The sequence below is a fragment of the Phyllostomus discolor genome, chromosome 7 (genome assembly GCF_004126475.2).
Source record: "Phyllostomus discolor isolate MPI-MPIP mPhyDis1 chromosome 7, mPhyDis1.pri.v3, whole genome shotgun sequence".
In the NCBI taxonomy this organism is placed as follows: domain Eukaryota; kingdom Metazoa; phylum Chordata; class Mammalia; order Chiroptera; family Phyllostomidae; genus Phyllostomus; species Phyllostomus discolor.
In genome coordinates, this window is record NC_040909.2 from 27,449,782 (window position 1) to 27,463,045 (window position 13,264).

The 13,264-nt window shown below is 33.4% G+C and overlaps 1 protein-coding gene across 5 annotated transcripts in view; it reads left to right on the plus strand.

Moving 5' to 3' along the window:
* ANKRD28 (ankyrin repeat domain 28) overlaps positions 1–13,264 on the plus strand; it is a 175,847-nt gene that overhangs the window by 33,835 nt on the left and 128,748 nt on the right. For 2 of the 5 annotated variants that reach the window (XM_036030611.1, XM_036030612.1), the window contains one exon: positions 11,870–11,942. The exons of the other annotated variants lie outside the window; for them this stretch is intronic. In XM_036030611.1, the coding sequence (XP_035886504.1) occupies positions 11,940–11,942 (3 nt within the window). In that variant the 5' untranslated portion in view covers positions 11,870–11,939. The remainder of the gene's footprint in view (positions 1–11,869; positions 11,943–13,264) is intronic. 5 annotated transcript variants of the gene reach the window in all.

Here is a 13,264-nt window from a genome sequence, read left to right on the forward strand (position 1 = left end):
GGTGACGTAATTGAACTTGAATTTTGTAAGACAGGCTCCCAAATCAAACTGACATAGGGGACTTTTTTTTTTACTTTGGTTTAATGTATATGCAACAAGCATTTCAACAATATAGGAGATCTTAAAGAAAAGAAAATGCACCTAAGCATACCAGGCTTGCATAACTGTATGAAGAACTCTCTAGTCCTGATTCTCTGACCTTCCCACTTCCATGATCTTGGTTCATGCTGCTGTCCTTTTTCCCGTGGATTAATGTAGTTCTCTGACCAGTCTTCTTTTATCCGGTCTTTCCCCTATTTCCGTTCATCTTTTATAGTCAAGTCAAGGAGAAAAATCTTTCTAATTAGGTTGAAATTTGTAGACACATGGGATAAAATAAAATTCAGTAGAAACCTAAGTACCTATCACCAGGAATAAATAGATGTTAATACTTAGCCATATTTGCTTTGTGTCTCTTAAAGAATGAAGTAATTACATACAAAGCTAGAGCCTCACTCCCATCCTTTCCAGGTAAACCAATTTGAAAGTTAATATAGTATAAATTTTTTGTACTTATACTGTATTTACATACCCATAAAATATCATGGACTATATACTGCCATTTTTGGTGTTTCTAAACTTTTAGACAATACATGTGTCTTTTGTAGCATTGTTTGAAATTTATCCATGTCGATATATTTGTTACAATTGCTGTGGTTTGTACAAATAAACCATAGTTTATTTCCCTAACATACTGCAATTAAGTGGTTTCCCGTTTTCAGCTGTTATAGATGGTGCTTTAGTAGAAGTTCTTGTGTGTCTCCTTGTGTCCGTTTCAAAGTTCCCTGAAGTTGATGTGTGGAAGTAGACATGCTAGGCCGTAGGGTATGTACACATGTTCACATTTACTGTGTAATTTTTATTTTCTCCATAGTGGTTGTACCAGTTGTATTGCCTCTTTCATACTTGATAATTGTTTCAGTTTGACTTCAGTTTTTACAGTCTGATGGGTATGATGAAGCATCTTGTTTTAATTTGTACATCCAAGGTTCCTGGTGAAATTGACTATATTTTTATATTTTTGACCAATAAAATTTTTTTGTGTGGATTGCTAGTTTCTACCCCCAACCCTTATAACGCAGTGATTGTGTGCATATGCTATGAATTTTTTTGTTGGTTTTGGTGTATATACATGTTAATATGTTGCTAATCTTTTCATTTGGTTTATGGGGCCTTATTCAGAAATTTAAATTGTAATATAATCATATGTATCTTTTACTTTTCTTGTGTGAGAAATCCATCAAGTTCTTAAAAATACCTTGTTTCTTCTAAAAATTTGCGGTATCTTTACCCACTTAGTTTTTTACTCACCTGGAATTTTACTTTTGTATATGGTATGAAGTTCATTTTCTTTCAAGATTGACTCTTTTTATCCTTTGATATTCTATACACTTTTTTAAAAATTTCAAATTGCCATGTGAAACTGTTGACTTTAACTATTACTACTTTGAAAGTGTGGATTTACTTTGGAAAATTGACATTGTATTGTAAGTCCTTGCAGTGTTGTTGATAGGCTCTTGGAAATGGGGTGAAATGTTGTATAATGAAACCATTTTTACCATAGGCTAATTGATATCAACAGTTAAGTTCTTGTGGCATCTCATCAACATTATAACAAAGTGATATTGAATGAAATGACATTATTTGAGGGTCTGCTGTACAATATTGAGTCTGGAAAAAGCAGGCATGGTCACGCAGCAGCCACTTCAAACTTTGTGCCTGTTTGTTGTCTTCCTGTCTGTTTACTCACAGTTTCTATCAGACAATAATAGTTCTCATTTTCTTTACTAAATCTTGCATGAGTGCCCTTCATTGGCATGTGCTATCCTTGAATCATTTGGGAAAAGGGGTTCTGGGAAATGTAGTTCCAGACTTCTGCCCTGTGATGCAGAGGAGAGTATACAATTGGGTATTGGTCACACAGATTTTACAGAAGATAAGACAGGCATATACAAATCTGTTCTCATCCCTCTCATTAACACACATGACAGCATACTTGATTGTTGTATCCCTCCCTCCCCCGTTCATATATTTTGGAGATCTTTCTCAGTGGTATATACAGTCATAATTTTGCTAGCTGTTGTTACTTGCCCTCCACAGAGGCTATATTAATTTGTGTTTCAACCTGTAGTGTCTCTCTTTCTGTTGTTTTGCATCCTGGCCAGCTTTGCATCCTGTCCTCTTTATTACAAATGGCTTTTGCCTTTTTTTTTTGTCTGAATCCTTGTTTAAAGACGATCATCCTGACAGACGTGGCATCTGACAACATGAATGCACACTAACATGAGTTCACCCTGCTACACTAGAGTGGGCTAGTTGTGCTTCTCTGGCTGTATAATGTGTTTCATTAATTACGTATTTATAAACATTTCCTTTGTGCCTGTTTGTTTTAAGGCCTGCACTTTCCTAGTTATCATTGTACTATATCCTTTTATCATAAACTAGTTGTGTGTGTGCTTGTCTCCTTTACTAAAACTAGAACTCCTTTAGAATAATACTATGCTCTCTCTTTATTACTGGCACCTTTATTACTAACACATTGTAGCAACACAGTAACTCTTGGAATGAATGAGTATACATAATTCTAAACAGAGGGTATATGCAGTTTTATAACTTTTGCTTTTTTAGCAAAATACATTTTGCTAGATGCTTTACATGTATTAACATGACTCCTCATAATCACACCGGGTAGCTGTACATAAGGAAATGTACATATTTACATTTCTTAAAAAGATTGAATCTTTATTCACATATTTGAGATCTTGGATGGTTGTGAGGAGTTAATGTGGAAAATACATCTTGTCTGATTCTGGCTAGTGTCATGCTGCTTTACTCAAGTTGTTTTTGGAAGATTTTGAGGAATATACTGTTAAGTTCCTTTTGCTTTTTATAGTAAGCTCGCCATTATAAAAATTTACCAGTTTAGATCAGGAATAGATCAGGTTTGGTAATATCTGGACAGGTTTTTGGTTGTCACCACTTGAAGAGAGGCAATGCCTCAGACATCTAGTCGGTAGTTCCAGGGATGCTGCTAAATGTCCTGTGATGGATAAGACAGGACTCCACAACAAATAATTATTTGGCTTAAAATGTTTGTAGTGCTGGCTTTGAAGAACTCTGATTTAGAGCTATCAGATCTCCTAGATTCCATAAATTGGCTGGGATGTGTTTTGCTATAAAGTTTAGACCTAAGTTGGACCTAACCACTTTAACTTTTTTAAACTTCTGTTTTTAAAATAGTGTTCTGTGTGAGCAGAATCATAAGGGAATGTCAGTCTAAAATTGTACTCATTTTTGAAATATCACTATATAATTGATGTTCTTTAACATTTTTAAATATAATTTAATTCTTAAACTTTGTCACACAGATTATTAATGAAATCCTGTGAATTGGTTATCCAATTTCAGCAATTACCAACATTTTTACCATTCCTCAAATGTTTTTGGAGTATTTTGAAGCAAAGTCAATATTTACTACATTTTCTTTGTGTCAGATGTCTTTTTAAAGCTAACTAGAATAATTTTTAAAGTTTGAACATTACATATGATTGGTTTCTTACGTCTGTAACAGTATCTCCTTCCCTTTAAAAAAATCCATGTATTGTTAAGTTCATTTGTTTTATGGAATTTCCCACATGCTAACTAACTTGGCTAATTGTATCCTCTTGGTGGCCTTTAGCATGTTCCTCTATTTTCTCCTGTAAATTGGTAGATTTAGAAGTGGGATTAGAGTCCTTTTGGTTTTGAAATTTTTTTATCTACTGATTTTAGGGGGGACGGAGAGAGAGAGAGAGAGAGAGAGAGAGAGAGAGAGAGAGATTGATTGATTTGATGTTCCATTTATATATGTATTCATTGGATGTTTCTTATATATTTCCTAACTGGAGATCGGACCTGCAACTTCATCTTATTGGGACAATGCTCCCCACTCCTTTTTAAAGCAAGAATACATCAAGTATAATAAGCAGATGTCTACATACATAAGCCACCCATCAACTTACTCTGTGTCATACATATTATAGGTTGGTGTATTGATACATGCATATACACTTACATTTGAATATACAACACAAATTTATATTTTCTCACAGCAGGTGAGTACATGATGAGGGTTCATTCTTAGTGATGGTATTAATCTGTGCACATGGTGTCACCATGGTCCGTCTTGCTTCATCCTTTCACCTAATGATGATTGTTCTTAAATTATTTTCTCTGCAGTACTATGTGACTAAATTAATGTTCCCATTTGTGAAGTAGTATATCTTGATTATTTGCTTTGTACCTGTTAGGGTGGGGAATATTTTTATTGCATCAACTCATTTTGGCTGGCACAATGCTCTGTAAATTTAGTAACCCTTTCCTATCAGTGGTTCTACATCTTGGCTCTGAATGAGAATTACTATTTAAAAGTACAGATTTCTAGGCTCCTCCTCTGGAAATTTTTAATTTAATTGGTCTGTCAAACTTTGAGTTGGAGGAAAACAGGCTGACAGAGTAGAATTAGTCTGTCTTCATACACTTCAGTTATTTATTTTTTTGAGTGAATCACTGTTGTAATTCTCACCTTTGGTATGCATCTGATTCATCTGTGTAGATTTTTAAATTTAATTTTAACAGGTAATTATGGTTCACAATTTAAAAGAAATATAAAAGGCATAATGTAAAAATTGCCCCTTCCACCTCTAGCCACATCATCCCAAAGTCATCTGGTTTCCCTAACTATAGCTGACCATTATTTTCTTCTCTATCCCTAAAGATTTTATGATTCCGTAGTCAGATATCTCTTACTCCCCACCATTTACATAGTGGGGAGTGTACTAGTCCACTGTTCTACATTTTATTTGCCTTCTCTATCTCCAGTATCTTGAGTTTATTCTACTTTAGTACTTAAAGAGTACGGGTGCTTAGTATTTCATTGTTATGTAACCAGTTTCCTGTTGATATCTAAGTTGTTCTTTTGCTAACACAAACAACTCTGTCATGAGTAACCACCTACTATAGTGCAGTTCTGGAGACTTCACAAGTAGAGGATTGGTCCTCCCAGAGACTCCTCACTTTAGATACCAGCTGCAGCTCCAGTGTTCCTGGGCCACCCACACTTCTGACCAACTGGCTATAAATTTTGGGATTCCCACTGCTCCCTCAGGTTCCATAATTTGCTATAATGACTCCCAGAACTCAGGAAAGTGGTATACTTAGGATTACAGTTTTATTATAGCAAGAGAACAAAATTGAAACATCAAATAGAGACTCATGGTGAGGTCTGAGAGGGTCCCAGACTCGAAATTTTCATGCCCTCTGGACACATCACCCTCCCAGTATATCGATGCTCAACCAATTTCAGTGTCAAGATGATTTATTGGGGATTCAGTTTATAGGTATATTGGATTTAAGGATGTGTTGATTGTGGCCAAGAGATTTAACTCAGTCTTTAGCCCCACTACCCTCCCCAGAGGTCAGACGTTTAGCTGGTCAGGCTAACATCAACATGGCCCACAGCCCCAACCCTTTAATCACATGGTGGTTCTTTCCAGCATGGCCAGCCCCAATCTGGAACAGTCTAGGGACCTACTGTGAGTCACTTCAGTAGCATAAACACAGTTGTGGTTCTAAGGGTTCACTAGGAATGATAAAGACACTTGCCACTTAGGAAATTCCAAGGGTTTAGAAACTCACAGGCACTCAGGACAAAAACTAGTCAAATTCTTTATCATATAACCTTTGTAGGTCATGTACAAATATATTAGGGTAAATTCCTCTTCCTCCCTCTCCCTTGTTTTCTTCCACCTTCACATAATTCAATCAGATAAAGCTATAACCAAGAAGCCTTTCTCCCACTTTGTGCAACCCATTCCAAATAAATAGCTTTGTTTCCCATGTATCCTCAGTGTTTCTATATGCAAATAAAAGCAAATACTAATGTTTTCTTTCCCTTTCTTTGCTAAACAGAAGGTAGTATGTAGTATAGATTGTTAATTTAACTTGCTTTTTCTCTTAAAAATACATCCTGGAAATGTATTTGCATATCAGAAAAATATACATTAACAGTTTTGCTAGACATTAACAAATTGCTGACAGAGATTATATTCGTACTTCATTCACTCTAGGACCAATACAGTTTCAGACTTCTTGTTCTTTGCAGTTTAAGAGATGAATAATAGTATATCCTTATAATTTTAATTTGAATTTCTCACATTAGGTCGAATATCTTTTTATATACTTATACATAATATTATAGAAATGTTATATTAAACTATATTTATATATTGTGTTTCCATTTCTTTGAATTGTTTATGTTCTTTGCCTATTTTTCTAGTGGATTGTGTTTTTCCCTTATAATTGTCATTTGTTTCACTTTGTGGTTATATTTTTTCAATGTAGAAATTTAATATTTTTAAATGGTTAAGTTTATGAATTTTTTATGTCTTCTAAATTTTATGTCTTTTCAGTTTTTGTGTTTTATGAGATTATGTTTTAAAAATTCTCATATGGCTTCTTGTAATATGTTTATTATTTTTCTTTTTTAACTATGGTATAATTTAGATAGAGTAAAATGTACTCTTCGTAGTGCACAGTTTTGTGAGCTTGTACAACTGCATGCAAGTTGTAATGGCCACCACAATCAAGATACAGAACACTTGTATCACCCCTAAATGTTCTTTGTGCCCATTTGTATTTATACCATTTTCAGGTCCCCAGCTCCTAGCAGTTGTGTATTTCTTTGCTGTCCTTAATGTTTTGTCTTTTGCAGAAGGTCTTAGGAAATAGAATCATTCAGTATGTAGCCTTTCACTTAGCATAATGCTTTTAAGATTTGTGTCTGTTGTTGGTGTGTTTAGTCATTGGTTGGTTCCTTTTCTATTAACTGAATAGTATTTGTTACATGGATTTACCACAGTACATTTTTCCATTCTCTAGTTGAGGGATGTTTGGGTTACTTTCAGGTTTTGGAGATTATGAATAAGCCAGTATAAATGTTCATGGACAGATTTTTTGGTGAGTATGAGTTTTTATTTTATTGGGTTAATACCTAGGAGTAGAATTGTTAGGTGTTATACATTAGTTATATGAATAACTGTAAGCACCTGAAAATAATCTTTAAATGGATTTTACCATTTTGCATTCTTACCAGTAATGTATGAAAATTTTAATTGCTTTGCATTCTCTCCAGCATGCAGTATCATCAGTTTTTATAAAAAGTCATTCTAGTAGGTGTGTAATAACATCTCGTTGTACTTTGATTTGCATTTTTCTAATGATTAATGTCTCTATATCTTTATGTCAGTATATCTTTGGTTAAGTGTCAAACTGTTTACATCTTTTTAAAAAATTGGGCTTTCCTATTGAGTTATATGAATTCTTTATCATGCATATAAATGCTTTGTCAGGTATCTGATTGGCAAGTATTTTCTCTCAATCTGTGGCCTGTATTTTCAGATAAGATCGGGCGTGTACAGGGTGGTATGGCCGTAGACTGTGGCCTGTATTTTCATTCTCAATGATGTCTTTCAAAGAGCCGGAAATTCTTTATTTTGATGAATTTCAATAAATCGGTATTTTAATGTGTGGATTGTACTTCAATATTGTCTCTAAGAAATCTTTGTCTATCCAGTAACAGATTTTCTCCTATATGTTCTTTGAGAATTTTTTTAGTTTCAAGTTGTACATCTAATCTAGGTCTATGGCCCATTTTGAGTTCTTTATTGGGTATGATATTAGGTAGATTGTCTCAGTGGTTATTTTTTTTATTGTTGGTTTTGTTTTGTTTACAAACAATTATACAGTTGTTCCAGACTATTTTGTTAGAAAGAATCTTTTTTTCTCTGTTGAATTGTCTTTGCACCTTTGTAAAAAAATCAATTGACCATGTACGTGTGGCTCTATTTCTGGATTCTTTGTTCTATTCTATCAGATCTATCTGCCTTTTCTTCTTTCATCTTGTCATACTCTTGATTACTGTAACTTTCTAGGAGTCGGAAACCTGCAACTTGATTCTTTTTAAAAATTGTTTTAGCTCTTCTACTTCCTTTGTTTTTCCATATAAATTTTTGAATTACCTTATTCATTTCCACAAATACACTGAGACTGATTAGGTTTTCATTGAGTCTATAGATTAAAGGAAGAAAATTTTACATTGTAACAACATTGAGTCTTTCAGCTCATGAGTGTGGTATTTTTCTTCATTTCTTTAGGTTTTTGATTTCCTTTATCAACATCTTACAGTTTTTGGCATAGAGATTCCACACACATTTTGTTAAATTTGTATCAGTATTTCAGTTTTGAGAGTGTTACTACAAATATTACTGCTTTTAACTTTTTGGTTTCCAATTCTTGGTAGTATGTTGAAATATAAGTATCTTTTATGATTTTGCTAAATTTACTTATTAGTTCTGGGAACTTTTTTTGGAGATTCCATGGGATTTTATACATAGACAGTCAGCCGTGTCTGCTAACACTAGGACTTTGAGTAAGATACTGAATAGGAGAGTGGTGGGGGCAGAGCATCCCTGTCTTGTTTTTCATCTTAGGGAGAAATCAGTCATTAGTTTCCTAGAACTTTTATACTTCTTTGAACACATACATCTTGTTATATTGATCACCGAGCTAAGGAATTCTATTTAATTTTATTTTCCAGGTAACTTCCAGTTTTCCTGATATCGTTCATTATTGACTAGTATATCTGGTGATTTCTAATGCATTGTATGTGTGTGTGTCTGTGTCCTTCTCTTATGCATACACTATCAGAGCACTTACTGCACTGCTTGGCAGTTTACTTTGTAGTGACCTTTCTCCCTTACGAGAAGATGGGCGTTTTGAGGAGAATAAGAAAAGGTACCTGTCCTCAAGGAACTTGTCATGAATAATTGGTATTAGGTTAGACCATATGAAATGGCCAGTGTTAATTTTTAACCTGTAAAATCTTGTATCCTGTTGACAAAAACAGAAAAACAAGAAAATGAAAATTCTATTCTGCTGACAAGATCCAGTCATCAGTATGAGAAATGTTCATGCATGACATTGTTCATCACTGTTGTATGCTAATAAGCAAAGCCAGCTGGATATGCTGTAGTGAATAGGACACAAGCCCTTCTTGCTGTGGAAGACTGGGTTTTTTACAGTGTTCATATGTGCTTAACTGTGTGGTTAATCTGTCAGTATATAAACAAATTTAATCTCAGTTTGCATTCAATTATGATCCCAGCCCTTGCTTTTTTATGTCTTGGACTATGAGACACTTTAGCAATGCTTTTTATAAATAAGTAACTAAAAAGATTGACATACTTTGTTGTGTGATACTTCTGTGGGAAAAATACTCTGCATACTTTTTTAGTTTGATGTAATTCAGTTATTTTAGTCACTTAATATTTTGAGTAAGTGACTAAAATAACTGAATTAAAGGCACCATTCTTTCTTTTGAAATAATTTGATATTTCAATAAAAGAGAAAGATATTAAGGCAATTATAATACCAAAAAAATCCTCTTGTATTTCTTTCTCTAATTTTTTTGTGTATTTCTTATTGTAAATCATATGTGGAGGGTAACTATAATATTTTTGTACTATATATGTTTATATAATACTTTGGTTTTCAAGCAGGTCTTTTATTACCCCATATTCCAAGTCTGGAAAAAGGAATATATGGGAGATTTTTTGTGAGCTACAAATTATTTCTCTTGTTCACTGCTGTACTTAGCACATAAGTAGTTATTAACAAATGATTGTTTAGTAAATTACTTGAAGGGTTGGGAAGCTAAGCTAGCTGGATTTGGTTAGAGTAAGAAACTGTAATTTTTTTGTTTTTAATTTCACTGAGCACCCTGTATTTTTTTTTAAAGATTTTATTTATTTATTTATTCTTAGAGGGGGAAGGGAGGGAGGTAGAGAGAGAGAGAGAGAGAGAGAGAGAGAGAGAGAGGGAGAGAAACATCAGTGTGCGGTTGCTGGGGGTTATGGCCTGCAACCCAGGCATGTACCCTGGCTGGGAATCGAACCTGCAACACTTTGGTTCACAGCCTGCACCCAATCCACTGAGCTATGCCAGCCAGGGCAGAAACTGTAATTTTTCCATGAGACACACACAGGTGGGTAAAAGTAGGTTACAGTTGTGAATATGTGAAACTTTTTATTATTTATTTATTAATTGTTGTATTATTAACCTACTTTTTCCACTCATGTACATATATTAGTACAAATGAAAGCTGTCACAGTTACATTTTTTTATAAATATCAAGATCACATAGTTTTTGAGACATTGTAAATTTAATTGTAAATTATGTAGTAACACAGAGCTATTGTTTTCAGTTTATTAGGAATTTGTTCATGATATTGTTTTGAGCTTGACTAATTAACATAAGATTAAGCTATAACTGTTAAACCTATGAAGCATTATTTTTCATTTGAAACTCTTAGAGGAAGACTGACTTTGTATTGGTAATAAAACAATAAATAGAAGTGCTTGGCAAATTTGCTTTCTTTTGTATTTGCTGCCACCAAATGGCATATTAATAATATTACTATTTCTGTTACATCAGTATGGTAGTAATGGCCCTTTAATGTTTTTATGAGGTTAATTTGTTCATAAATAGTTTTGGTAGAGGAGAGTAACAAATTTAGTATGTTTAGAACTGTAGCTAGCCTTAACTACAGCTATCCACTAGAGTGGCCAGGGTGGTATCCATCTTTTAACATACTGGAAAGGTATGTTAGAACATAGCAGTGATTGACAAAGATAATAAAAGATTCTTTCAGACTAATAAGAAATGTGGTTGATAGCATACTTTTATACAGGGAACTTAATTCTGACATTTGTTCTTACTAGGCCATTACACCTGAGAATTAATGGTTCCAGAATATTTTAGGCATAGTTTTACTTATTTGAAGACAAGCCATTTTAGCATAAGATCCTGTAAAAATTATTAATGTAAGAATAAAAAAAAATAACCCTGGCAGGGTGGCTTAGTTGGTGTTGTGTCATCCTGTATACCAGAATGTTGTGGGTGGATTCAAATCCTGGTCAGGACACATACATAGGTTGTGGATGAATACAGGAGACAACCAATTGATGTTTCTCATATCTGATGTTTCTCTCTCTTGCTCACTTTCCTCCCCTCCTTTCTCTCTTTAAAATCATAAACATATCCTCAAGTAAAAACTTAAAAATAGAAGCAACCCAAATGTTTACTCTTAGGAAATTGGTTAAATACAATAACTTTTAAATGTAATGTCATATATGCAGTCATTGGAAGCGTTTTGGAGAAATATTTAAGGACATGGGTAAAAGTCTACATTGTTAAGTGGAGGAAGATGAGGAGAAGCAAGTTACTATACAGTTATTATACTATATATGTTATAAAATATTAAGTGTTTCTCTTTGGGAGATACTGTGATTTCTTAAATTTATATATTTCTAAAATGAATATGTTTTAAATATTCAGAAATTATACAGAGTGGATATTTTATACTTTATAGTTTTTATATTAAGACACCCCCATGAAATTATTTGATCATTAGGTAGTGAATATATTTAAATAATTTCCTTTTAAAAAATGAGAATGTCTTTTTGGTAGCAATTCTAAGACACACACTACTTTTGAAACACTTCTGAGAATACAGTAAGGATTGGTTCATGTGTAAAAACCTTTAATAACCTATCTTATTATACAGATTAATAATTTTTTTCTTGATAGAACAGTAAAACTAGTTCTGAATTAGTAAGATTTTTAATATTATCTAATAATTCAATGTTTTAAGGTGCTAGTTATTTTTATAACATAGCCCTTCATTGCTAGTGTTAGCGTATTCTTGCTTTTGATACCTGTTTTCTGCTACAGGCCTGAGAGTGGAATTGAAACAATACATCTACTGATTCCACCAGAGGAAAATAGTACGGAGATTCCTATTATGGTAGGTTATTTTCTGGTGGTCTCTCTGCAGTAATATAGGCAGCTCTTGTAATTCATTAGTTTGTTGCTATTTGTGCCTCATAACTTAAACTTAGCTTTTATACATGAGAGTATAGGTATGTGAAAAATACTTGGTATTAGCTGAAATCCTTTGTGGTAGACACTTTGTGTGGTAGGTCTTGTCTGTAATCCTGGAAAACTTATGTAGCAACTTACTTAATAATGAAAATAAGTTTTCAGTGGAGGGGGCTTAAAAATCTAATTTAGAAGTCTCTTGTGTTGTAGGTTAGAGAAGAGAATATTAAATAGCTGAAACTAATGGTACTGCAAATAATTTTATTTTATCCTGAGAAACTAATAAATTACTAGATGTTTTCATTTGCCTCTTGTCCAGCTGTATGTGTTACTTTGCTCATAGCTAATTATCTTACATGTTATATGTTTGTGGTACATACATTATGATTAGCCATTCAGTAATCATTGGGGAACCTTAATTATATGAGTGACTCCTGTGTTTTAGTGAAAGTAGTTAGAAAAGTCTCATAAGTTAGCGGTGGTAGACTCAAGGTAGTAGTGAAGATAATGTTCACTAGTTTAATATCATTGGCATCATTAGGCTTTTTTGAAAGTCAGGCGTATTGAAGGATTCTGTAAAAAAGAAGAAACTATAACCCAGTAAGTGGTTTCTTTACCATTACCAGGATGCAATTTTCTGTACTTCTTGTTAAATATTTTATTATCCAAATGATAATACCATTTGGTATTAAAGTAGTCTTGATGCAAAGCAGTTTCAAAGGAAAGAATCACCTTTATTGTTTTTTTGTTATAATTTGTTCTTAGTTACACATTTTTTAAAGAACAGGAGGTGATTAGAAAGTTGTTATTTGGAAAGCTGAAATATTTATGCATCTGTACAAGACTGGTAGGGGAGCAGATTATTGGGAAAACATTAGGCTTTGTTCTTCAAATTGGAATAATTTGATCATCAAAGATTAATATTCTCATTAGAAATTCTGAATTCCGTATGAATTAACCAATTGTGAATTTTTACCTGGCCTTTCAGGATAGTCTACCAAATTTAAAAAAGGGGAAAAAAATATGATGCCTCTAATTTGTTGTTACCTTGAATGGCTTTTACTGACTAGAATTCCATGGGAAATTCACCCCCACCTCACAATTTCTCTTCTTTTTATAAAGCTGTTTTTCTAACCTCTGGTACAGTTAAGGCTCTGGATGAATCCTGAAATACTCTTACCCTAATTCAGTCCAGCATTGGTTAATGAGTGGGCACAGCAGAAAAAGAACAGTTGAACTTGAGATTGA